We start from the raw sequence: 24613 nt of genomic DNA on the forward strand, positions 1-24613 counted from the left end.
TCATTGTCTGCCATCTTTGACCCTTACAATTACACAGACTGCTTTTGCTGGTGTACTTCCAAGACTTCTACATGTAAATGACATCAGTCATGACTGGCTAACCTGTTTGCATGTTGAAATGAGAACGACACATAATCAAGGGTTTCTGTCATGTCAAGAACAGTATAAAATAAGCACCTGTCGCCAGTCAAACGGGGCTGAACTGTTTCAGAGGAAGGATTGTCATCGGCCACCTTCGCACTTCTCTTTCAGAGGAAAACGTTTTACATTTTTGGCCCTTAATATTCTTGTACTATTGGCTGAAAATTTGGGAGTACATTGAAAAGGGATCCTTTGAAGAAAAATGGAAGGCCAGGGAGAGGAGAATGAGGCTTTTTTTAAACTTCACCTGGATGCATTAAAAAAAAATTATTAATGCGAACCAATGTTTTCACCACGGATGGAAGATATTATCAGACCGGCATGCAGGTGTAGAGCCCATGCAGATTGCCAGGAAACAATTCATCATATCCCTGTTTACAACAAAAGGCAGCTAATATAAAGTTAGCTTATTTTAAGGTTACAGATCACATTATGTGAGCACTAGCTAGCTAGAGTGTGATTTTGTAATGTTTACCTGTAAAAAATGTTTTCTGTTTGATAAGGCTGATGAACAGAAAGACTCAGACAGGCTCAAAATTCTTCTACTTGATGTCGGACTGCTGTCTTGACAGTGTGGTGGAGGAACAAGAAATGCTTTATGTATGGACTTGCAGGGCAGGAGAGTGAGTAGCATAAGCCAATGTCAACAACAAAAGCTACAGTATCTGTTATGATGGATGGTGTCTGCAGTCAAGCGAGGGCCAAAGAATGGAAGAGGCCATGCTGACAGTGCAGCATAGAGAGTAGTGCTGTACCCAGGCTGAGGATCATGGGTTTATTCTGCATGTCCACAGACTGGATCTTTCATACAAGAATGTTGCCAAAAACAGCACTTGGAAGAAGTGGAAGAAGAGATTAGTCCCCTTTCAACACTGAAATTTGAAGTCTGCATTCAAATTATGCACGGCAGCCAAAACCCACTCATGCCCACCAGAGTAGGTGGCACATGGTGACTGGCTCATCTTCTGAGAGCATTACACCAGTTCCTAAGAGGAGCAGGTAGGCCGTGGATCTGTAGAGATAAGCACGCCATCCTAAACCTGCAGGATTACTGTTTATTATACTTTATTTGATTTGTAGCATGTACATTTATTCAGTACAGAAAACAAGGTACACTCTTGACAGCCATAGAAGAACTTTCAGTGAACAGTGAACCATTTTTTTCTGTGTGAAGAATATTTTAATAATCTAAAGCAGTGGATCTGAAAGATTTGCAAGGGGTGACAGAGGAGTGGATATGCATTTTCATTTGGCCCTGCTGTTTTTGTTCAAACCAATGCAAAAATCAGACTGAATTTTCATGCACTGTTGTAAAGTTTAACAGGTTGATGGAAAATAAGTGAATGTGCAGTCTAAAAATCGAAACAATTTGAATACGGTAGCTAGAATTATTAATAGAGCAGATAAAACACCTACAATCATAATTTTGATTCATATCCCTTTTCTTAAAAATGATCTAAAGTCTGAAATGTGAGGTTTTCCAATTACCAAGCTATCTTATGACATTTTATCATTTAAAATTTTGGCCATCTTTGTTAATGTCATTACTTCAGTGTTTCTGCTGTTGTTGCACTTATTAAAAACTTAACAACTGATTTAAAAATAAATAAATAATTATTATTTCTTTCAAAATTGAAAATTTGAATGGCAAAATAGGGGTCCCCTGGAAAAAAGGTTGGGAACCACTGATCTAAAGAATCTTTTGCACAGTGGAAAGATTCCATGGATGTTTAGGGTTTTTTATGGAAATATAGATGCCAATAAAGAACATTTATCTTTTATGGCACTGACAGAAAGGTGCTACATGACTGTGGCCATCACTAGAGCTGTGCTACTCGAGGACAAGGCACGAGTGTGAGAAAATACAAATCAGTTGTGGCATATTACTCCTTTTATGTAGAAAACCGCAGAGGCAACCAACAGTTTGAAGGGCATTGCTCTGTCACAAAAAGAAGTGCTGCATCACTGAAGACTGCAACGATCGAACAGCTTGTGCAGATCATGAACAGCAGGTAGAGATGTCAGTTCTGGAGCGATGCTCACAACAAAAGCACTGTAGGTAAGCACGTCTTAACATCATGACACATCTTACTATAGACACACATGCGGCACAGCTATGGCACGGAGGAACAATGTGTTTGTGATTGTTTTGTGACTATTAACCCTTTGACGTCCTCACTCAGAAACTTTACTGAAGCCCCAGAGTATTCTGCAGAATGCTTTCTGTTTTTTGCCTGTGTTTGAATGCAGTATAGTTGGAAGGGAGTATCTTGACGTTAAAAGAAATTTTATAATATATGCATGCATGCTGGTAAATTGTGTGCATTTTCTGTCCTGTGCCTTTTTAACTGGATTTTTAACGGGACTGGGACGTGATCCAGAGTTCAAGGCCTCATGAGCACAACAGCTCTTCATGTGTCGGAGGCAATGCACTACCTCAGTACAAATTAAAGATGTACAGCGAATAAACTACATTTAAATAAATACAATACAAGCCATTTGTGTTGATGGAAGCAAACAGCAGTTTTTAATAACTTGACATTCAAAATGACGTTGCAAGTTCCTGTTTGAAATTGTAACATTTCCACAGGTATTTTAGGCATGGGAAAAAAATACAAATATATTTACCAGCCTCAGTGCCAAATGAAGGAAAAAGGGCAAACCTCGTTCCTGCCTCGTTCTTCAGCTGCATTACACTGAAATGAGTCACAAGCATAAGAACCTTTCTGATTCCTGTGACGCAACCCCTTTATATGAGCGGGACAATACAGACGACAGCTGAATTAACCGCACATCAAAGTTATCAGTTATCTTCAGATTTCGTTTTTGTTATCTAGTGCAAAAGACAGAGCATTTTCAAACACATCTGATGAAGGTTTTATTAATATTATTCTCAGCAGGTTTGTCATCAGGTTGCTTAAGACGGCATGGTCACTTGCCAGACAATATGCCTTAATGTGACGAGTGAGCCAATGGGCTGATGCATCATCAGGCCCATCTGTTCTCTACAGTGAGCTGGAGAGCGTGTGGCTCCTCAAGCAACCAGCATCCACTGCTACAGCCAACAGCATTGATGTCACTTTACAAAATAGAAGAAGCTAATCTTACTTATTTGCTTTGGTGTGTCTTTGTGGCTAAATAATAACATTAATAATAAAAATAACAGGTAACACTTTAGAATAGGGAACACTTATTCACTATTAACTATGACTTTTCCCTCAATAAATTCCTGATTAGCTGCTTATTAATAGTTAGTGCGGTAGTTGTTAAGTTTAGGTATTGGGCAGGATTAGGGATGTAGAATAAGGTTATGTAGAATAAGGCATTAATATGTGCTTAATTACTACTAATAAATGGCTAATATTCTAGTAATATGCATGCTAATAAGCAACTAGTTAAGAGACCCAAAAAATTGTTACCATATAACAATAATGCTTCACACCTTGCACAACGACTTCTAACAGTTACACTGAAACAAAGTATTAAAGACTAAATTAATTAGAAACTAACTGGAAACAACATAGCAAGACATTTATAATTGTATTTAAGTATGCTAAAGGACTGTGAATCAGTCAACCCATTATTCACACAGGTTTCTGTGATGAATCAAGATCGATCACACCTAATTTTATATTTTTTAAAAATTGTTTTTGGAATGGAGAGAAGTGTGAGTTACAGCACAATGTTTTTATGAGTACAATGTCTAATTTCTCTGACTGATCTGCCAGATATTAAAGTGCCCCTATTATGGATTTTTGAAAATGACCTTTCATGCAGTGTGTAACACAGCTCTAAGTGAATGAAAACATCCTGCAAAGTTTTAAATCTGAAAGTGCACCGTGTATAAAGTTATTGTCTCTCAAAAGAAAGAGTCGACACTGAATCATTGAAACGAGTCGTTTTTAAAACGAATCCCAAGCCATTTCATGTTGACGTCAACATGAAACATTAGCATATTGCCCGCCCACTTGTTGCATGCGCAGACCTGGGAAAACTTGATTTTCAGGTTGGTCTGAATGAAAATGCAAATTCATTCTTTGCCACTAGGTGCTGCTTTTGGAGCGTTAAAAACAGCTGTTTCCCGGTAACGCTGTACACAAAGCAGCACTGCGCTCACAAACACTGCTTTAAATTAAATCGACCAATCGGACCAATCACCGCAGATTAGCGTCACGCAAAGGAGGGGTTTGGAAAAATGAAATGTTGAGCAAGTAAGGCAAAAATAAATGCATATTATAAGAAAATAAAAGTGTTTTTTGACCTTGCATGCATGTCAACCTGTTGTTGACAGCGACTCCCAAAACCAAAATATGAACCTTTCATTACCCATAAAAGGGGCACTTTAATCTTCGATTTAATGCCCACTTTTTTGGAAGGTAATATATATGTATGGATAGGCTTAATAGGGTCATGATTTCAAATGAATACATTGTTGCACTTTCACAGAAAGTTACACAGTTAGTTGGCCAGTATTATTTGGCTTGCTCATTAAAGCCAACTGTTTTCGCATTTAGTGCTTGCCAAGTGTAAATTTTAGACTGTGGTAGTACTGACAGCATTCATGTCATCTCATTACAGGCGTGTTCATACTGATACTGATCTATTGTGACAAAGCAACTGGACGTCATTGAGCTTAACAAGAGTCGGAGGTGACATGAGCAACAACGACCTCTGGCAATGCAACAAAGTTGAGTTTTATGAACTTTCTAATGAGCAGTGATGTGGCAATGATGACCATCAACAGTGTCCTTTAAAGACAGTTAGTTCACACAGTGGCCATATCCGTAACCCCCGGGGCAGATATTTCCCATTATGTGCCTGAATGGGGAACTCTTTGTAAAATTGTTTCAATAACATATTTCAAATCAGGGATAAAGTCTAACAATTGTATAATTTTTTGTGCTTCTTAATCTCAACTCACACAGATAAACAACATTTCACATTCTAAATGAAAACAAAGAGAATTTTTAATATGTAATTTAGGACTACAGGCACAATATTATGATTTTACCAACACGCATGTAGGAGTGAAATATATCTGTTTTACAGCATCTTCTATGAATGTGAGTGAAGATAGTGGAGCTGATGCGACTGGACACTGCAGATGAACATCTGAGTAGAATGATTTAATTGCTGTGAGTGTAAAGACAAATTTACACTGTGCTCTAAATAGAGGCACGTGATCAATCTCTTGATTGTCTTTTTCTAAACCATTATGATAATCGATGCACAAAAACATGGGATTTTCTTATGGTTGATGCCGATATATATATGAGAAGGTACTACAGCATTTGCCTTTCTATTACTAGTAATAAATGTTATAATTTCATATAACATTTACTTCTTTAACAGATCTAATAATTTATTAGACATAATAGCATTCACATTTATATCAAAATAAAAGTCTGACACTTATCAGCCAAGCAGAAAAAACTTCTTGGCCGATGTTCTTAATTAAAATGTGCCAGTAATGCAAATATGGCATTATTTGGTGATATATCGACCGAACACTGACAAAAATTCATTTTTTTTTTTTTTAAAGTCAGCCCACAGCGAAATCTCATATCAAAAACATTCTGATTGACTATGACTTTGTTGCTTCATACAGTTTTGGGCTTCATTGAGAACTAAAAAAATGACTAAAAAATAACATGTCATATAGCGCCTGGTTATGACATGGTGAATGTGCACAAAGGTCATCTGTGGAAACTCTTCATCACACAGTTAAAAGCGTCTGATACATTGAATTAAAGCACTTTACAGTTGATGTACTCTAATTGAATGAAATCTTTATAGGGTCTGTTTATTTGCCTGCTGACCATTAAACTCACCTTATTTTATACCCTCATTAAAGCAGCACAGCTCAGTGTGACCTACAGGTTAATAGGCAGCATGCATGCACTTCAGGATCTTTGATTCTACTTGATAATTTATGCATTGAGAAAGATTCACACTGAATAATATTTTGGCCACTATCGGAATTAGATTTATTAGACATGAAGCCAGCCATAGTATCCCACTGATGCCAAACATATACATGCCACATGCAACTCAAAGACATTACATTCATATGCATAACACAGTGCTTCATAAAAACGTACAGTGGACCGTGTGAGTGTCTGTATAATCTATAAAAAATAAAGCATGCAGTTTCTATGCTCAGCCTTGAAATGGTGTGGAAATGCATGTGTAGGATGAAACGCTGGCAGCAGTGGAGCCCGTCTCAGTGCGGTGCAGAGAACACACAGACAGGTCAATTCACTGCTGCTCAGAATAAACCTCCATTCGCTTCCACCACCAGTATAGTGGGTACATGCCATACAGCGCTGTATGCGCCTTCATTTCACAGCACACACTAAAAACACCATAAACCTATGCAGTTTTGTTGGTCTCACAGCTACTGTCATTTTTCACAGGGAATATCATAAATAAATCAACACACTACACCATCATGTTAAACAAGGCCTTCCTGCAGCTCAAACAGTAAACCGAGGCTCTAGCAACACCAAAGTCATGGGATTGATTCCCAGGGAATGAATAAACTGAAAAAATGGCATAGCTTGTATATGCACTACCATTCGGTCTCTTCTGCTCACCAAGGCTGTATCTATTTGATCAAAAATACAGTAAAAACAATAATATCCTGAAATACTATTACAGTTTAAAGTAATTTTTCTAGTTTTCTATTTTAATTAGTGCTGGGCAACGATTAATCGCGATTAATCGCATCCAAAATAAAAGTTTTTGTGTACATAATATGTGTGTGTGTATTGTGTGCATTTATTATGTATATATGAATACACACCCATATATGTATATATTTAAGAAAAATGTGTTATGTTTATATATTAAATATATTTAGATATCATATAAATTATATTAATAAATATATACATGTAAATCTTTTCAAAATATATACTGTATGTGTGTGTCTTTATATACACATAATAAATATACACAGTACACACAGATATATTATATAAACAAAAACTTTTATTTTGGATGCGATTAATCGCGATTAATCGTTGCCCAGCACTAATTTTAATATATTTTCAAATGTATGTAAATGTAATGTAAATTAATCCCATTTAGTGTCACACAATCCTGCAGAAATCATTCTGATATGCTGATTTGCTACTAAAATATTTTGGATTGCTTCATATTTTTGTGGAAACCAAGACACATTTTTTCAGGATTCTTTCATGAACAAAATGTTCAAAAGGACAGCATTAATTTGAAACAGAAAGCTTTTGTTACATTAGAAAATGTCTAGATTTACTGTCACTGACCAATTTAAAGGAACACTCCACTTTTTTTGGAAATAGGCTCATTCTCCAACTCCCCCAGAGTTAATAAGTTGAGTTTTACCGTTTTTGAATCCATTCAGCCGATCTCCGGGTCTGGCGATAGCACTTTTAGCATAGCTTAGCATAGATCATTGAATCCGATTAGACCAGTAGCATGAGCCTATTTCCAAAAAAAGTGGAGTGTTCCTTTAAAGCATCCTTGCTGAATAAAAGTAAAAAAATTCGGTAACACTTTACTAAAAGCCTTTATGTATAATGCATTATAAAGAGTTACTAAGGGGTATAATGCATTATAATTATTCATAATGTGCATTATAATACATTCTATCTTGTCAAATAATTATTACCAAATGTAAAATGTATAATGTAACAATGAATTGATAAGTGTTATTAAGTATTAACTGTGGTTACAATTATTCATGAGACTGTACAATGCATTATAAGGTGCATTACAAGGCATAATTAATGCATTAAATAATGAATTATACATAAAGGCTTTAAATAAAGTGTTACCAAAAAATTTGCTAAGCTACTTTTGAACAGTAGCTTTGGCTAAATGCATCTGCCAAATGCAAAAATATAAAATGGTAATGTGATGTCAAATGCTGCGTTGTCTCCCTTGTGTGAATCCAAAACATCTGATGACCTCAATTTCAAGACTTTAAAAAATCCTCGGGTATGTGGTAAAACGCTTTAATGATGTGGTTTAATAAGCGATTAATTGGACTGGTTATGACACAGATTAAGATGCAACATGAGCTTTCCCTGTGGACCAAGGAACGAGTTGAGATTATTCCATCAATTTATCTCATTAACAAGAATATCAATATTTCAGTAACATTTTTCTCTAGAGACTCTTACCTTCCACAACTAGCCAAAGGTCACATTTAAATTACTCAGAAATAAAACATTCAGCAGATTAATCCTTCTGGAGATACCCTGATCATGGACTGTGAGCACATTTACATACGCACCAGAAAGCTTGAGTTGTGAATGCAGTGTTCATGCTTACATGCGCTGTGAACAGGTGTTTACATGAGCACATAAGCACATTAAGAAAAATCACTAGTAGCAACTTACCAAAAAGTTGATTGAAAATCACAAAGCAGGGGTTTCAAGAATATTTCGACTTGTACTGAATATCCTTTGAGTATTGTTAAATCAATAATGAAGAAATGGAACTACCAACATCAGGCTGTGAAAACTGTTGCTATCTGTTGCTAAAGATGAACTCGCTGAGATAGAACGCTACCATAAACATAATAACACACACATATAAAATTAATACCGTACGACCGGTAGGGCAAAATATTAAACCATAAAATGACTAAAAAATATATGATTTACAGTTCAAATAGAGGTTTTCCCCCCAAAAAAAAAGTTTTATAAAATGATAAACTTCACATTTCAGTATTTAATCCATTTTTAAGAAAAGAGGTGAGTCAAAAGTATCAATCATTGTTTCATCAATCATTGTTTAGATTTTTAGAAAGCACATTCGCTTCGCTTATCGATCCACCAGTTGTGTGTTTGCTGCTTAAACACATGGGTAGATTTTCATTGCTCTGAACAAAAACAGCAGACGGGCTTATTGAAAATGTAAATTCATTCTCTGCCAGTAGGTGGAAAGACCTGTATTCTGTACTCATAAATGCTACTTTATCAAGACAGTTAGTTCCCTTCAGTAATACATTCATATAACAACACCTGCACCACGTTTTGACTTGAAATGTGTATCATTCATATTTATTCAATTAAATAATAACCTTTCGAAGTTTAATCCTGTCATATCATGATTCTTGTCTTTTTGTCCCCAAATTTAAGATCTCTTGAAATTACAATTAAGACTTTTATTCTAGCATTTAAGGCATTTTGGACTTTCACGGCTTTAAATTTGACAACTAAATTTAAGACGTAAGGACCCACGGAAACCCTGTAAAAGAATAAAAGCATCACTACACTGGGATCTGTAACACTGAAGAATAAGCTGTCCTCTACTTGTGTAAAGCAGGAGTTGTCTAAAGATAGCCACTGTGATTTTCCATTTAATATACAGTTATTAATCTTTTGACCTTTGATTTAACACTTTATTTTCAGACAGATGAGCTGCGTCACATCGCCTGTGTTTATAAACCTGATATCACACAATCATTCCATAAGCATCCTGCCATAAAGACAAAGCATCTCTATTAAATGAAACACTTGAAATGTTCATTCTTTTCTCATTTATTTTTTAAGATCTGGACCAGCAGGAGAACAATCAGAATAATTTAGATCAGTTCTCTCCAAATGAATATGTATCAAAGTCTCTAACAATATATGCAGAGAGATTAATTAAACTGACAATTACACACTTCACAAGCAAAGCATTTGTTTGCCAGGTTTAAAATGACAATATAATAGATCTAGTGTTGAAAATGAAGGTTTATGTTTCTGCTGAATTCATCACAGGTCATCATGTCTTGCCCAAGAGTCTGGCAAACACCTTCAGCATTATGTGTGTTGAGTCCAGCAAAAATAGGTCTGATAAGAATAGAAGCGTCATAAGTGATTGGTGTCTGATTACACGGAGGCGTTCAGTCACTCATGTCTCTGTTTTAAAGGCCAGACCTCCAACAAATCCAATGATCGCAAAGATCTCAAAGGATTTCAGTATACCAGGACAAGAACAGGACCTGAACATTCAAGCGCTACTCCCGTAAATCCCTGTCAACTGGTCAAAAATAAAGGTGCTTCACAATGCCTTAGAAGAACCTTTTTGTCTAAATGGTTCCATAAAGAACCTTTAACATCTGAACAACCTTTCTGTTTCACAAAAGGTTCTTTGTGGTGAAAGAAGGTTCTTCAGATTATAAAAAGGTAAGAAAGAGACGGTTCTTTAAAGAAACTTTGACTGAATGGTTCTTTGTGGAACCAAAAATGGTTCTTCTATGTAGAGCCCTGCACGATTTAGGCCCTATCCCGGCCCTGGCCCGAGACACTCAGGCCCTAGCCTGTCTTTTTTTCCCCTTCCCCCAAAACAGCTTCAGCTATAATAGTTTGAGCTATTAAAATAGTTCAGTTTTGTATGTAATGGCAAAGTTATTATATTTCGTTTTGGTTTTTTATTAAGTTAATTTAGAAAAACGTTTGGGGCATTTTTTGTTCGTTATAGCCTAAGTTTTTTATTTTTTTAAAGTAACGACCAAGCGGCCAGCATCATAAAGTAAGCTGATCATATATGTTTGATCAATTTAGCCTTCTCAAAACATCACGACGTGCCTAAAATAAAATCTATAGATATAAAACAGTTCAAGCATATAACAATGTTTAAACGTTAAACCTAGATAAATGTGCGCTGTATCCAATAGTGTGCGGAGAGTGGAAGCTACAGCGCGCTTTGCAGGACATGGAGACGCCAGCGCGATTACTTAAATTTTTTTCAGTGGATACTAGGGGTGTGAATCGTCACTGGTTCCACGATTCAATTCGATTACGATTATCATGTCAACGATTCAATTAAATTCGATATCACGATGCATCTCAATCCATCACGATTATATCAAATTCATTTTGTGCATTTTTATTAAATTATATAAGCAGGTTACTTTTTTAAATAATTATGTTAATTAATATATTCATTAATATATAATTAATTAATTATTGTTAAAAATTAAAAGTAAATATAGCTTCAAAACATACAAGCAAATATAAAGTAATAAAGGGGGGAAAAGACAATTACAAGTGATGAACAAAAAGCACTTTCAGTATCGAAAGTTTACAGATAATCATAGTTATGGGTTTTTCTTTTTTCTTCAGCATTATTGCTGTTTGATTATTACTGATGAGAGCATAGACACAGGCAGCTTTAATAGACTGCATTCACACCAATGCACAGATCTATTTCCACAAGCACGCACTACTGTCGAGCAATGCGCATGTCTCACAGCGCATATTCTGTGCAATGAAGCCCACCGCGTTTGTCTCTAGCGCACACACATTTACAATAACATTTATATTTATGCATTTAGCAGACGCTTTTATCCAAAGCGACTTACAGTGCATTCAGGATATACATTTTTTTTATCAGTATATTTGTTCCTTGGGAACTGAACCCACGACCTTTTGCTCTGCTAACACAATGCTCCACCACTGAGCAACAGGAACACCATGTGCCACATGCGGGAAAAAGCCGAGCTCAGACTTTAAAATAGAGAGTGCATTTTTAATACTCGCATGACAAGAGCGTTTGCAAATGACGTCATCGGCTATAATCGATTATGGTCTATTACTGCATCGATGCAGAATCGTCCACATCCACATTGCGATGAAATAAAGGTGCTGAAAAAGTTCTTCACAGTGATACCATAGAAGTAGAGCCCTGCTAAAAAAAGTTCATCAGCATGCATTGATTAATTAGCAAAAAAAAATTTTTTTTTAAAATAGCGACCTAATGATGTACTTGTGCGACCAACTGAGAAAGTTAGTCGGAAAAGAGCGACCACAGTGGAAAGAATGAGTCTGCACAATCCGCCCGTGTTTATCTGCACACTAGAGCATTTAAAAGCAGTATTTAAAGGAGGCATAACACACACAGTCTCACCCAATCTCATGTTAATCTTGAGTACCTATAGAGTAATATTGCATCCTTCATATCTCCAAAAAGTCTTTAGTTTTATCATATTTATACGCTTTACGATTCTCACAGAAAAAAGCTGAGCTCCTGGAGGCACGCTGTGGGCGGAGCTAAAGAGTGACGAGCACTTGAGCGCCGATCGCCAACAAGAGACATTTGATGCCGTTTCACTTACCGTCTGCAGTTCTGAATCATGACGGGATCTTTTATAGCTGGGACCGCTCCATCTTTCAGTATCAAAACATGTGCAAATCCAGCGTCGGGCCTTAAGGGCCTTGTTTATAAAACGTTCATCAACAAACACACTTGAGAAACTCCATTGCTGCCCCGAAAAAACAAACTGCATCCACTGTTTACGTAACGCTGGGTTCTTCAGGAAGCTGAACAAGGTTATCTTTCCCTTACAACCAAAAACACACTTCTTTAGAGACATTCTTCCCGAGCGAGTCCCGTGCCGTGCAGCCGAATGAAGTGCGTTGATGGGTGAGCTCTTACTCTCGCTCTGGTCAATGCATGCGCGGAAATCCAACTCTTTAACAGTGAATGCACGAAACAGCATTGTACCCCCCCTTTAAGTAACAAATGTCTTCTTAATACAGTTACAGATGTTATTCAGTCCAGAGCAGTGAGTGATTTTCTGTTTTTATTTTATAGTTTGGGTCATATTAACAGCGTAGACAGCAGTACTGTATATTACGCTGCTGTCACTTAATACACAGATTTAATATAAACGTGCAATATCTTTCCCAGCTGTTTACCTTCACAGACTTGTTTGTTTTTAACATACACTTGTGTGTACTTGATAGTTTAAGCATAATAAGACATGAAAGAGAACTTGGTTTAGCAGTGGCGTCTTGTGGGTTTTAAAATAGAGGAGGCACACTAATTGTATTGGTCTGGGGATCCCTGCCTATTATCATTATTATTATTTGCTTAACAAGGTTAAAATGTTTTTTTGGTTGCTTTTAGTCAGAAAACGTAAAGAAAATGACATACATACAGCAAGATAATATAATTTCACCTGGCCTATCACTTGAAGCAAACATCCATCCCTTCTTAAAAGTCTGTGTTAAAAGAGAGCTGCCTGTTTAATTATTAATTTGTATATATACTGTTTGAATGACAGCTTGGCAAATCTGTTGGTGATCAAATATTCAATATCCCTGCTCATCATAACTACTTGGTACATTATCAGCGCAGCGGGAGCCGTTCAAACTAGTAATTTACATCTCTATGATGATTGGTTGATTTACCAGAGGTTTCTTTTCTCAACGCTCCTCAGCGCTGAAAGTGAACACTCGATGCTGACTGGCCTCCCCCTCCCCTTCTCTAACACTTAGCGGTTGTAATTACATCAGCAGATTCGGCACATTTGCGATAGAAAAGCTGCGCTCTCCAACTTCAGTAACATGTTATGGTTTTACAGCTGTAAAATTACAAACAAAAAATATACATTCTGAGACAAGAACTGAAATGAATTGTGAATTTTATTAACATTAAATCATCCTCAATTCACTTTTTAGGGAAGCTGTGCCTCCCCTGACGAGCCGCCGCTGTAGTGTAGTACTCACATGCCGTGTGCAACCGCTGAAACGCCTGCTTCGGAGGTGTGTGCTCAGAAAACCGTATTTCAGATGTTTAAACTAATATGGTTTAAAACACATGATTCCGGCACCAAAACCACATCAAAACCAAACAGATGTTTTTTTATCAGAGTATCTGAGGCAGGACCTGTAAAGGCATCAGCCCTATTCTGCAAAAGGCGGGAGAAGCAGCAGCTCATTTGCGGGTACTTTTGTCTACTGTGAATTTGGACATACCACACTTTGCTGTACTGTTTTTCGCATCATATATAGAAAGGAAGTATTTCATTTCAAATGAGGCGTTAGAGTTTGGGAACAAAGTCTTAAACTTTATGTGTAATTGTAATAATGCACCACTAATATGCATTCCAGCAACAAACAAGGCTCAGTGATGAGTAACTAAGTTAGCGATCAATGAAATGCATTTTTCACAATAGTCACGATGATAAGCCACGTACGTCACAACTGCAGACAAGGCTATAATCATAAACACAGCAATATTAAACTTGTGAACATTTCAATAATACATAATGGTCAGCCACCAAATGACTGTGTGTAACTAGAGAAGACTGAGAAATGAGATATTTCATGTATCAAAAGAGACTGTTTAATACTGCAAGAGATATGTGACAAACTGTTCCATGTGCGTGGTGTTTGCCAATCAAACGGAGACATGCAGTCTTTCACAGTTACTGACACTGATGCTTTCAAGTTTATTCGAGTCCGTCTCCACAGTTGTTCTGAGAAGACGGTCTTAACAAGCCACGCTGTTTCTCAGGGTGATAAAACTGCCCTTAAATCACAGTGCAGAAAAAACCTACCTTAAGTAGTTTGGCATATTCTTGTATTATTTTATAGGACAAAATATTAAAGGCGTCATGACATGGATTTTAAAAAATTATTTTATGTTCCTAGATGTTTACTTATAATGTTAATAAAGTTTTTTGCACAAAAAAAACCCAAATAAATATATTGGGAAAAATGCTTATTTTCAGCCCTCATTCTGAGCCTCTCTCTAAAACGACCTGTTTTTAAGGGGCGGGTCCTTTAAGGCTTGTCAGTAATCGGCCCCTGTTATGATTGGCTAATGTCATTGCATAGGAAACAGTATGCATGCGAGTTATTTGACCATGTATAAAACTGCAAATAACCTTACTTTTATTAAATGTCCACCATTTACTGATATGTAATTAATCGCATAAGTTGACAGCCCCAAAATATACGTGTGCATTTTATGAGCCTCTCTGCGCTCCAGATAGCATGTAGTAAACCGATATTAGAAGCACTTTTCCCCCAAACTTATGATCTAATAATACCATAAAACATTACGTTCTGCTACAAAGGTGCTGCTGGCGCTATGCGGATCAGTCACCCATTTACCAGAGTTCCTTCAGATGCCAACCAAGAAATATGAAAGGACAAAATGATCCATCAATATATTCTGAGTTGTGGCAGGCTGATTTTACAGCAGAAAACAAGACGGTGACTCACACAACTGAAAACTTGACCTTGTGCTACAATTTACTCAAAATGTGCCCTTGAAAGGAGCTGGAAAACAACTTTAAATGATTCTGACCTTGCCGTCTCAGAACTTAATAAAGCTGTCTGATTGGTTTGCTAGATGCCAAAATGACCAAGGCACTGAACTAACTGAACCTAGACTAGATAGCCACAATCCATCGCAAGAATTCTTGTGACCTAACATCAAAAAGACATATTTGACACCAAAATGAAGCACTCTTCTCTCATTAAGGCAGATAGCTTTTGAGTCATTCAGTATGGTGATACCTGCGAGCGGGCCATAAAAAGCTCATAAAGTAGCCAGCTCATGGAGTTGGCAGAGGACAGTCACGACAGACTCTCGGCAAGGGCACTCGCTTTTGGTGCAGCTTTATATAACGCCTTATAAAGTGCTCACTGAAGTTACTGCCAACTTATTAAGCATGCAATACACATCCTGTCAGTGTGTGAAGTGTATTCATTTTATTAAAGCGTGACATAAAAGGTGCACTATCCGGAAGAGGTGTTAGTGGTGGCGGGGGGTATTTAATTATTTAAGTCCGCTGATTTTGGCAGATCAAACTCATTTGAGCCCGAGTCCACATGGGGCTGTTTTGGCCTGTCGCTGATTGAGCTCGGCTGCAGTGATGGTGCCAGAACCGGACATATCAGAGGAAACATGGGACAAGGATTGTCTAGCAGGTGGGCCACAGATCTGATGGTCAGGGCTGGGCAGTTGCATGCAATCTGGATTACGTAATCAAATTCTGAAAATTTAAGTATATTACATTTTAAATTGCTCATAATCAGATTACAGTTACTTTTTTATGGACTACAGGATTACATAATTCACACAATGGCAGTAATTTATTCAGAATTTGCATATTCTGTTTAATTCTTTTTTTCTCTCTCTCTCTTTTTCAACTTTCCTTTCTAAAAGTCCTATACTGTGTCATACCAATTAGCTTTAAATATCATTATTTTGTGTATTTGGTGTAACAGAATGTGTTTTATTGTTCAAAAAACACATTATTTTTCAAATACTGTACATTATTGTAGGTCCTCTATGCCCCGCCTCTCTCAAACGCTTCGTTTTCTACAAAGTCCCTCCTTCCGACAAGCGCAGTCTGCTCTGATTGGCCAACTGGCACAGTGCATTGTGATTGGCCAAACACCACAAGCCGCGTCGGAAATGCAATGCCCCTTTCCATAATCGCCAGCTTTAGCTTTCAAAATTATAGTAAAGACACATATAGTACTAATGTCCTTAATTTTACCATCAGTTCAAGCCCGAGAGGGGAACAGAGTCACGTGACAGACACAGTGATGAAGCTCGTATGTGTTTGCACACAAGCCGCGGTTGTGTGACCGTGTCTCCCTCTCTCACACATGTGAACGCACACACACACACGACGCTGCGCTGTGACTCTCACACACACACACACACACACGACACGCAAAATTCCGCATTTAAACGGTCAATAGCAAATACTTAAAACTAATAACAAAACATACACAGTCGCTGATTCAGAAGCGCCAGATTGTCATAGCAAAGTCAGGATTACCTCCTCTCCTAGGTTCACGAAACGGTCGTCCATAAAATGTATTGTGATAACATCTGGGTTGTGCTGTTCTGTTCTAAGTAATCTTAATGATTCCTAAATGCATCTACTTTCGGAAGGCCAAATAAAGTGCTTTTGCTTTCACATAGAAGCACACAGTGTCTCCCTGACTGTGAAACAAATAATTTCTCTCATGCTTCTGTCCTGTCTTTTTGTGAACGTAGACGCTTCTAGCCACACAAGTTGATATCATGCATCATTGCATTTTGCATTCTTATTATTGCCACAAGATCTTTTTATATTTTTATTTCAGTCCTTCTTTTAACTATGGTCACGGTGGAGCAGCAGTTTGAAGAGAATCTTGCACTCGTTCAGGCCTCCAAATGTCCATGTCTGTCTCCAATAACAGCATCTATTACTAATGAATCCGAGTCGAGAGTGCTTTTGTCCTGAGCTTGTATCAAGTGCACAAACATCAGGTTGACGGGGACTGATTAGTAAAGATCAGATGATCTTGTGAAAACAAGGGAAAGTAGACAGCATTGTGTGTTACAGAATATCACCAGGCTCAAAGGACCTGGAGCAGCTGAATTCTACTCTGAATATTTTTGTATCCATCAAGCCGGTTTTTAATGTCATGTATCCTTTCATACGTCATCTCAAAGAGGAATGCTGAGAGATTTGTTTGAGACTTACCTTCAGCAGCTCCCGGGGGAAATCTTGTCCTTCATTGAGTCCATCCAGGTTATTGATGAATTCCTGGCACGTCATCTTCTTCCCGATATTCTGTGGGGCATGAGAAACATTTATTGGGCTGTTAATGGGACAGGATGGCACTGCATCACCCTGATTTAACCCTGCGAGTCCGACACGACCTGACACCACTGACAGCAGCAGAGGAGGGGATCTCTAATCAATTCATGCTGACATCCCAGCATGCACTCCTACAATGGCTGTAAATCAGTCAGTCCTGCTTTCTCATCAAATTTACAAACTGCTATTAAACACAAGGAACATAAGGTGGGAGGCCAAAACATTATATCACAGTATTTATCACTATGGAATAGTTTTTCTTATGTAATTGTTCCTAGAAATTACACGTAAAACACAGTAAATAACATTAACGTACCATTTTTTAAAGAAATTAGTACTTTTATTCAGTAATGATCCATTAAATTAATTAAAAAACACAAAGACTCTCTTTTTTGAAATAAATGCTGTTATTTTGAATTTTCTATTTATCAAAGAATGCTAAAAAAGTAAACAGTTTTAAATTACATTTGAAAATGTGTAGAGAGCTTTTTAAAATACGCATTCGGTAACACTATTTTAAGGTGTCCTTGTTACACATTACATGTACTTAATATTGTAATAACAATAAATTATGCATAATTACATGCAAGTAACACTAAGACAAACCCTAATATAGTAAATACACGTAGTTAATTAATATTACTCAGGACTTAAATGCATAATTACACTGTAACAAGGACTCCTCAAAATAAAGTCTAACCATGCATTCTTTCAAAGCACTTTTACAGAAATGCCTTGGTGCTTTACCACAGAGCAAGTTTTATTGCTGGGTGATATGACGATATAAAAAGATTATATAATTGACTGTCCAGTAACTAGACCCTGTTAGATCTATTTATACTGTATTTAAGGTTGTCTAGCACATATATCAGTGAAGCAGTGACACGTGACACGTTCAAAAGCAATTAAGAGATTTACATACTGCTTGGTTAAAATAATAAATATATTTAAAAAGAAAACCGTTATTTAAAATGTTAATATTTCACAATATAACCATTTTTACTCAAATAAATGCAGGCTTGAAGAGCATACGAGACTTATTTTAAAACTTTGGAACTGTAGTCTGCTTATAATGTCTATTTTTGAATAAACAAATAAACAAACAAACACATTAACTTTGCAAATGAAAAAATACTTCATATTATTTGATTGTTTTCTCTTTATATTTTGTATATTGATTGATGCAAAGCTAAAGTCTGTTTATAAACGATGCCTGACATCATATAATGTCAAGCTCATGTAATAATTCACAGACTGATGCTTGATTAAGTTCTGCTGGAGGAGGTGACACCTTTAACTAAATGTACAGGATTAAGAATATCTATTACAATCCGGAACTGATCTAATGTAATAGCATGAGATTATTTAACTGTCTGAACATTTGCTCTAGGCTGTTTCATAGTTGAGCTCTGAGCTATCACAGTGCACAGCGTAAATGAATAAACCCCTCTGAACAATACAAAAAGATGCATTTCCTTAACGATTACTAACACAACTCATGAAATTTTAAACATTTCCTTAACAATAACAGAAAAATATGTCCTTAATATCTGTAAAGTAAGTAAATTAGCCAATTTTGTTTAAAAGAAGGATTGCAGAAATGAGTACACCCTAGATTTAATTCAACAAATGTATAATATTCTAGTACTTAGTATGTCCTCCATAATTTTATGCATACTGCTCTGACCCTTCTTGGCACTTGATCACAAACTGCATCCCAAATGTCCTCCTTTGTGCTAGGAAACAAGTCTCCTGACAAGTCTGAGAATGATTTAGTGGGCTATTTAACACAGTTAATTGTTAAGAAATTACTTCTCTTTCAATGTTTTGGTGCAACATACCTGTTTTTATTTAGTAACTTTGAGGAGGGTGTACTCATTTTTGCAACACAGCATTTTATCATTTTGATAAGAAAGTCTTATTTTCCTGAATAATTCTGACATGCTGCTTTGGTAATTGATCAAGCAGACTTGCTGGAACATTATGTCTCTGAAGTAAAAAGTAATTGCTGAATTTGTTAAGTTTTCAGAGAGGGTGCACCGTATAGTGTGTGCACATGTTTAACTACAAAACATTTCATATTAAAATACAAATATTCACTGAATGACTCAAACATTCACAAGTTCGCATTTTCTTACAGCATACCTGTCCAACAATAATTTGTCTTTGTTTTGGTCACAGTAGTTCTGTGAGAAAGCAAATGACCAAAATACACGTGAGGAAGAAAATGTTTCATTTTCATAGCGCTGGTATATCAGATCATACATAAGCGAGCAGAGAAAATGTCACAGTCATACAATTGCTACATCTCACAATACGAACAACACTGTGACTGTGATCCACCATGAATATAATTCACCATTTCCAGAGGAACTTTAAGCATCACAAGCGCCTACGGTTGCCACATACACCGACTGCTGCTATTATACATCCTCTACAATTACTCTGTCTGAACCTTGATTTCTCCTTCACAGCATCAGATTGCTGCTTTTATAATGTCATAGACAAAGACTGAAGGAGCGGCCGCTTGCAGTCTAAAATAAAGCGCAGACGGTGTTTGTTCCACTGACTTTACTGTTCCTGCCAGCACCAGCCGAGTTTGTAGGTGGATGGCACTGACAAATGTTCAGAGTCAGACTGGCACGAGATATCAAAGAGAGACACAGGCTGCTTCGAAATACACGATTCAATAAGATCTCACGCTGCAGCAGCTTCATCGGTGAAGAGATGCTATAGCTTTGTGTCATCCATCACTTTAACAGCACATCAAGCCATTTTTCTCTTTCAGTATGATTTGACATGGGACCGCAGCACAGATCACGAAGTCAGCAAAGACTGACAGAATAAAATGCTATTTTGCAAGAACAACAAATCATTCTCAAAAAAAAAAAAAACATTTGGGCCTTGCTCAGGAACCAGATTTTATACACACATATATACAATGTGTGTTTATTCCACTGCCCCCAAAATCTCATTCTCATTATTGTAATGCAGAAAAGGACTACTTCGATTAAATTGTGAATAAATCATGTATGTTATAATGAATGCAATTAATGCTGCTTTAAATAAAAAATAAAAAAACACGTTCTTCTCAAACAGGATGACTTCTATTAGCTATTACAAATAGCTGATATACAGTGGGTACGGAAAGTATTCAGACCCCCTTACATTTTTCACTCTTTGATATATTGCAGCCATTTGCTAAAATCATTTAAATTCTTTTTTTTCCTCATTAATGTACACACAGCACCCCATATTGACAGAAAAACACAGACATTTTTGCAGATTTATTAAAAAAGAAAAACTGAAATATCACATGGTCCTCAGTATTCAGACCCTTTGCTCAGTATTTAGTAGAAGCACCCTTTTGATCTAATACAGCCATGAGCCTTTTTGGGAAAGATGCAACAAGTTTTTCACACCTGGATTTGGGGATCGTCTGCCATTCCTCCTTGCAGATCCTCTCCAGTTCTGTCAGGTTGGATGGTAAATGTTGATGGACAGCCATTTTTAGGTCTCTCCAGAGATGCTCAATTGGGTTTAAGTCAGGGCTCTGGCTGGGCCATTCAAGAACAGTCACGGAGTTGTTGTGAATCCACTCCTTCGTTATTTTAGCTGTGTGCTTAGGGTCATTGTCTTGTTGGAAGGTAAACCTTCGCCCAGTCTGAGGTCCTGAGCACTCTGGAGAAGGTTTTCGTCCAGGACATCCCTGTACTTGGCCGCATTCATCTTTCCCTCGATTGCAACCAGTCGTCCTGTCCCTGCAGCTGAAAACACCCCACAGCATGATGCTGCCACCACCATGCTTCACTGTTGGGACTGTATTGACAGGTGATGAGCAGTGCCTGGTTTTCCACACATACCGCTTAGAATTAAGGCCAAAAGTTCTATCTTGGTCTCATCAGACCACAGAATCTTATTCAGGTGTTTTTTAGCAAACTCCATGCGGGCTTTCATGTGTCTTGCACTGAGGAGAGGCTTCCGTCGGGTCACTCTGCCATAAAGCCCCGACTGGTGGAGGGCTGCAGTGATGGTTGACTTTCTACAACTTTCTCCCATCTCCCGACTGCATCTCTGGAGCTCAGCCACAGTGATCTTTGGGTTCTTCTTTACCTCTCTCACCAAGGCTCTTCTCCCCCGATAGCTCAGTTTGGACGGACGCCAGCTCTAGGAAGGGTTCTGGTCGTCCCAAACGTCTTCCATTTAAGGATTATGGAGGCCACTGTGCTCTTAGGAACCTTAAGTGCAGCAGAATTTTTTTTTTTAACCTTGGCCAGATCTGTGCCTTGCCACAATTCTGTCTCTGAGCTCTTCAGGCAGTTCCTTTGACCTCATGATTCTCATTTGCTCTGACATGCACTGTGAGCTGTAAGGTCTTATATAGACAGGTGTGTGGCTTTCCTAATCAAGTCCAATCAGTAAAATTAAACACAGCTGGACTCAAATGAAGGTGTAGAACCACCTCAAGGATGATCAGAAGAAATGGACAGCACCCGAGTTAAATATATGAGTGTCACAGCAAAGGGTCTGAATACTTAGGACCATGTGATATTTCAGTTTTTCTTTTTTTAAAAATCTGCAAAAATGTCAACAATTCTGTGTTTTTCTGTCAATATTGGGTGCTGTGTGTACATTAATGAGGAAAAAAAATGAACTTAAATGATTTTAGCAAATGGCTGCAATATAACAAAGAGTGAAAAATTTAAGGGGGTCTGAATACTTTCCGTACCCACTGTATAATGAAATGTTTGTATTATTGGAAAATGCAGTTAATTGTCTTGTCACAAAAAATGTCCCAATAAAAACAAATCTGAAAGACCACGGAACGTGGCTTGAGAAGTGCTGCTTTTTTTTTTGTTCTTTGTTTTTTTTTCCACTTCACATTTTTTATGTTTCTGAAAGAAGTCTCTTTTGCTTAAGACTGAATTTATTTAATCAAAAATACAGTAAAAACAGTAATATTGTGAAATACTATTCTAGTTATTATATGTGACCATGGACCACAAAAGCATTCATAAGTAGCACAGGTATATTTGTAGCAATAACCAACAATACATTGTATGAGACAAAACTATCCTACAGTAAATATATCAAAACTTAATTTGTGGCTAGTAATATGCATTGCTAAGGACTTCACTAAAAGGACAACTTTAAAGGAGATTTTCTCAATATTCTGATTTTTTTTTTTGCACCCTCAGATTCCAGATTTTCAAATAGTTGTATCTCAGCCAAATATTGTCCGATCCTAACAGCTTTCAGATGATGTATAAATCTCAATTTCAAAAAATTTACCCTTATGACTGGTTTTGTGGTCCAGGGTCACACATGTTAAAATGTAATTTGTTCCTGTGATCAAAGCTGAATTTTCAGCATCATTACTCCAGTCTTCAGTGTCACATGATCCTTCAGAAATCATTCTAATATGCTGATATGCTGCTCAAGAAACATTTCTGATAATTATCAGTGTTGAAAACAGTTGTGCTGCTTCACGATTTTGTGGAAACCTATTTTTTTCAAGATTCTTTCATGAATGCAAAATTCAAAAGAACATAATTTATTGAAATAGAAACTTTCTATAGTCTTTACTGTCACATTTGATCAATTCAATGCATCATTGCTGAATAAAAGTATTGTTTTTTTAATTAATCAAAATATTGTACCAAATGTTTGAAGGGTAGTGTATGTCCTGTTGAAAATAACTTTTGGGTGGGACAACAGGCTTCAGTTATGGCACAATCTGTTAAGTATTTTAATGTATTTAAGTATTTTTTTTTACCTGCAAATTTTAATGCTTCTGATTTGCTATACATTTATTTTGTCAGCTAACAGACATAGCGTTAATGAAGTCTTTATTGGTTCCACAAAGTAACTTTTGATTTCTTTATGGAAAAATATACATTTCTTCTTTCATCTTTCAAATCTTGTCAAGTCAGGACAGATTTTGATGAGATTTACCCATCTGCACCTGCTCTGTCTCTATATAACCGGTGTGATATGTATAACGCTTCCCTCCACAAATGCAGCCATGTATTGTGTGTGGGCGTCTGGCATACATTTCTGAAAAGATCCACGGCTGTGCAACTTTCAGCTGTATTCACCCACATGACATGAAACTAAACAATGTTTGAAATGAAAGCGTCTAGAGAAGTGCTGCGGCGTGGGCATGAAATCTCTACGTCTCCATGGCACATGCGTTCTACTGAGTGTGTCAAACTCAAAAATCGCCGTCCTCTAAGTTCCAAGACACATGATCAAACTCCATGGAGACCAATGAGAGGAGCTATTCTTAGAGAACCCAGAATGCACCTCACATTTCACTGAGGAATCTGTGGGGGGTGCAGAACTTTCTTCTTCTTCACTGTACTGTAGTTACTAATGGCACATATCTGAATCAGTTCTTTGTGTTTTCCTCCTCTGCTTGAATTGAGCCATTTATATTTAGGCACATTCATGTAGATTTCACAGGTTTAACCCTGAACATTTGATCATAGATAATATCCACAGTAAAATCAAACATCTAAGAACAAAACAGTTTGATATCCTTGACTCGCTCGTAGGTTTGGGTATCGAGAACCGGTTCCATATTTCCAAGAACCGGGTATTCGATAAGACACGTGCATTTTGCTTATTCTCGTTCGCATTTTAATGTGATTTTAAACAATTTTAGCGCAAGAGGGGAAATAACTTGCACACACATCTGAAGCGCGAGCAGAGAAAAGTTCCCGGTTTGTGTCCATTCTCGAACCGTTCTGTGCATTTCCACTGCAGAAATAGTGGACTTCTCTTTCACATTTACCGACCATTATGCGCAAAAATACATCAGTATATCATAGGGGTGTAACGGTACATGTTTTCGTACCAAAAGTTTTCAGTACGGGTCTAAGCGGCGTGCGTATTTTACTTTCACTTTCAAATTAGCGGCAATTCGGCGTAAAGCACTTGTTAGTTTGAATTTTCCTCTTTTCCTCGCTTTCCTTCATTTTTAAATAGCTTAAAAGCACCGCACGCATTTTACTTTTACTTTTCGAATTAGCAACAATTCAGTGTCAACAAAATATAAGAACATGCTATAGGCTATGCCTAATATAAAAT

General features: G+C 37.1%; 1 protein-coding gene across 4 annotated transcripts in view; it reads right to left on the reverse strand.

Annotated features, from left to right (window-relative positions):
* psd3l (pleckstrin and Sec7 domain containing 3, like) overlaps positions 1-24613 on the reverse strand; it is a 113045-nt gene that overhangs the window by 26313 nt on the left and 62119 nt on the right. For all 4 annotated transcript variants that reach the window (XM_058788279.1, XM_058788280.1, XM_058788281.1 and 1 more), the window contains one exon: positions 17405-17494. In XM_058788279.1, the coding sequence (XP_058644262.1) occupies positions 17405-17494 (90 nt within the window). The remainder of the gene's footprint in view (positions 1-17404; positions 17495-24613) is intronic.

Source organism: Onychostoma macrolepis, chromosome 10, assembly GCF_012432095.1.
Source record: "Onychostoma macrolepis isolate SWU-2019 chromosome 10, ASM1243209v1, whole genome shotgun sequence".
Taxonomy (NCBI): domain Eukaryota; kingdom Metazoa; phylum Chordata; class Actinopteri; order Cypriniformes; family Cyprinidae; genus Onychostoma; species Onychostoma macrolepis.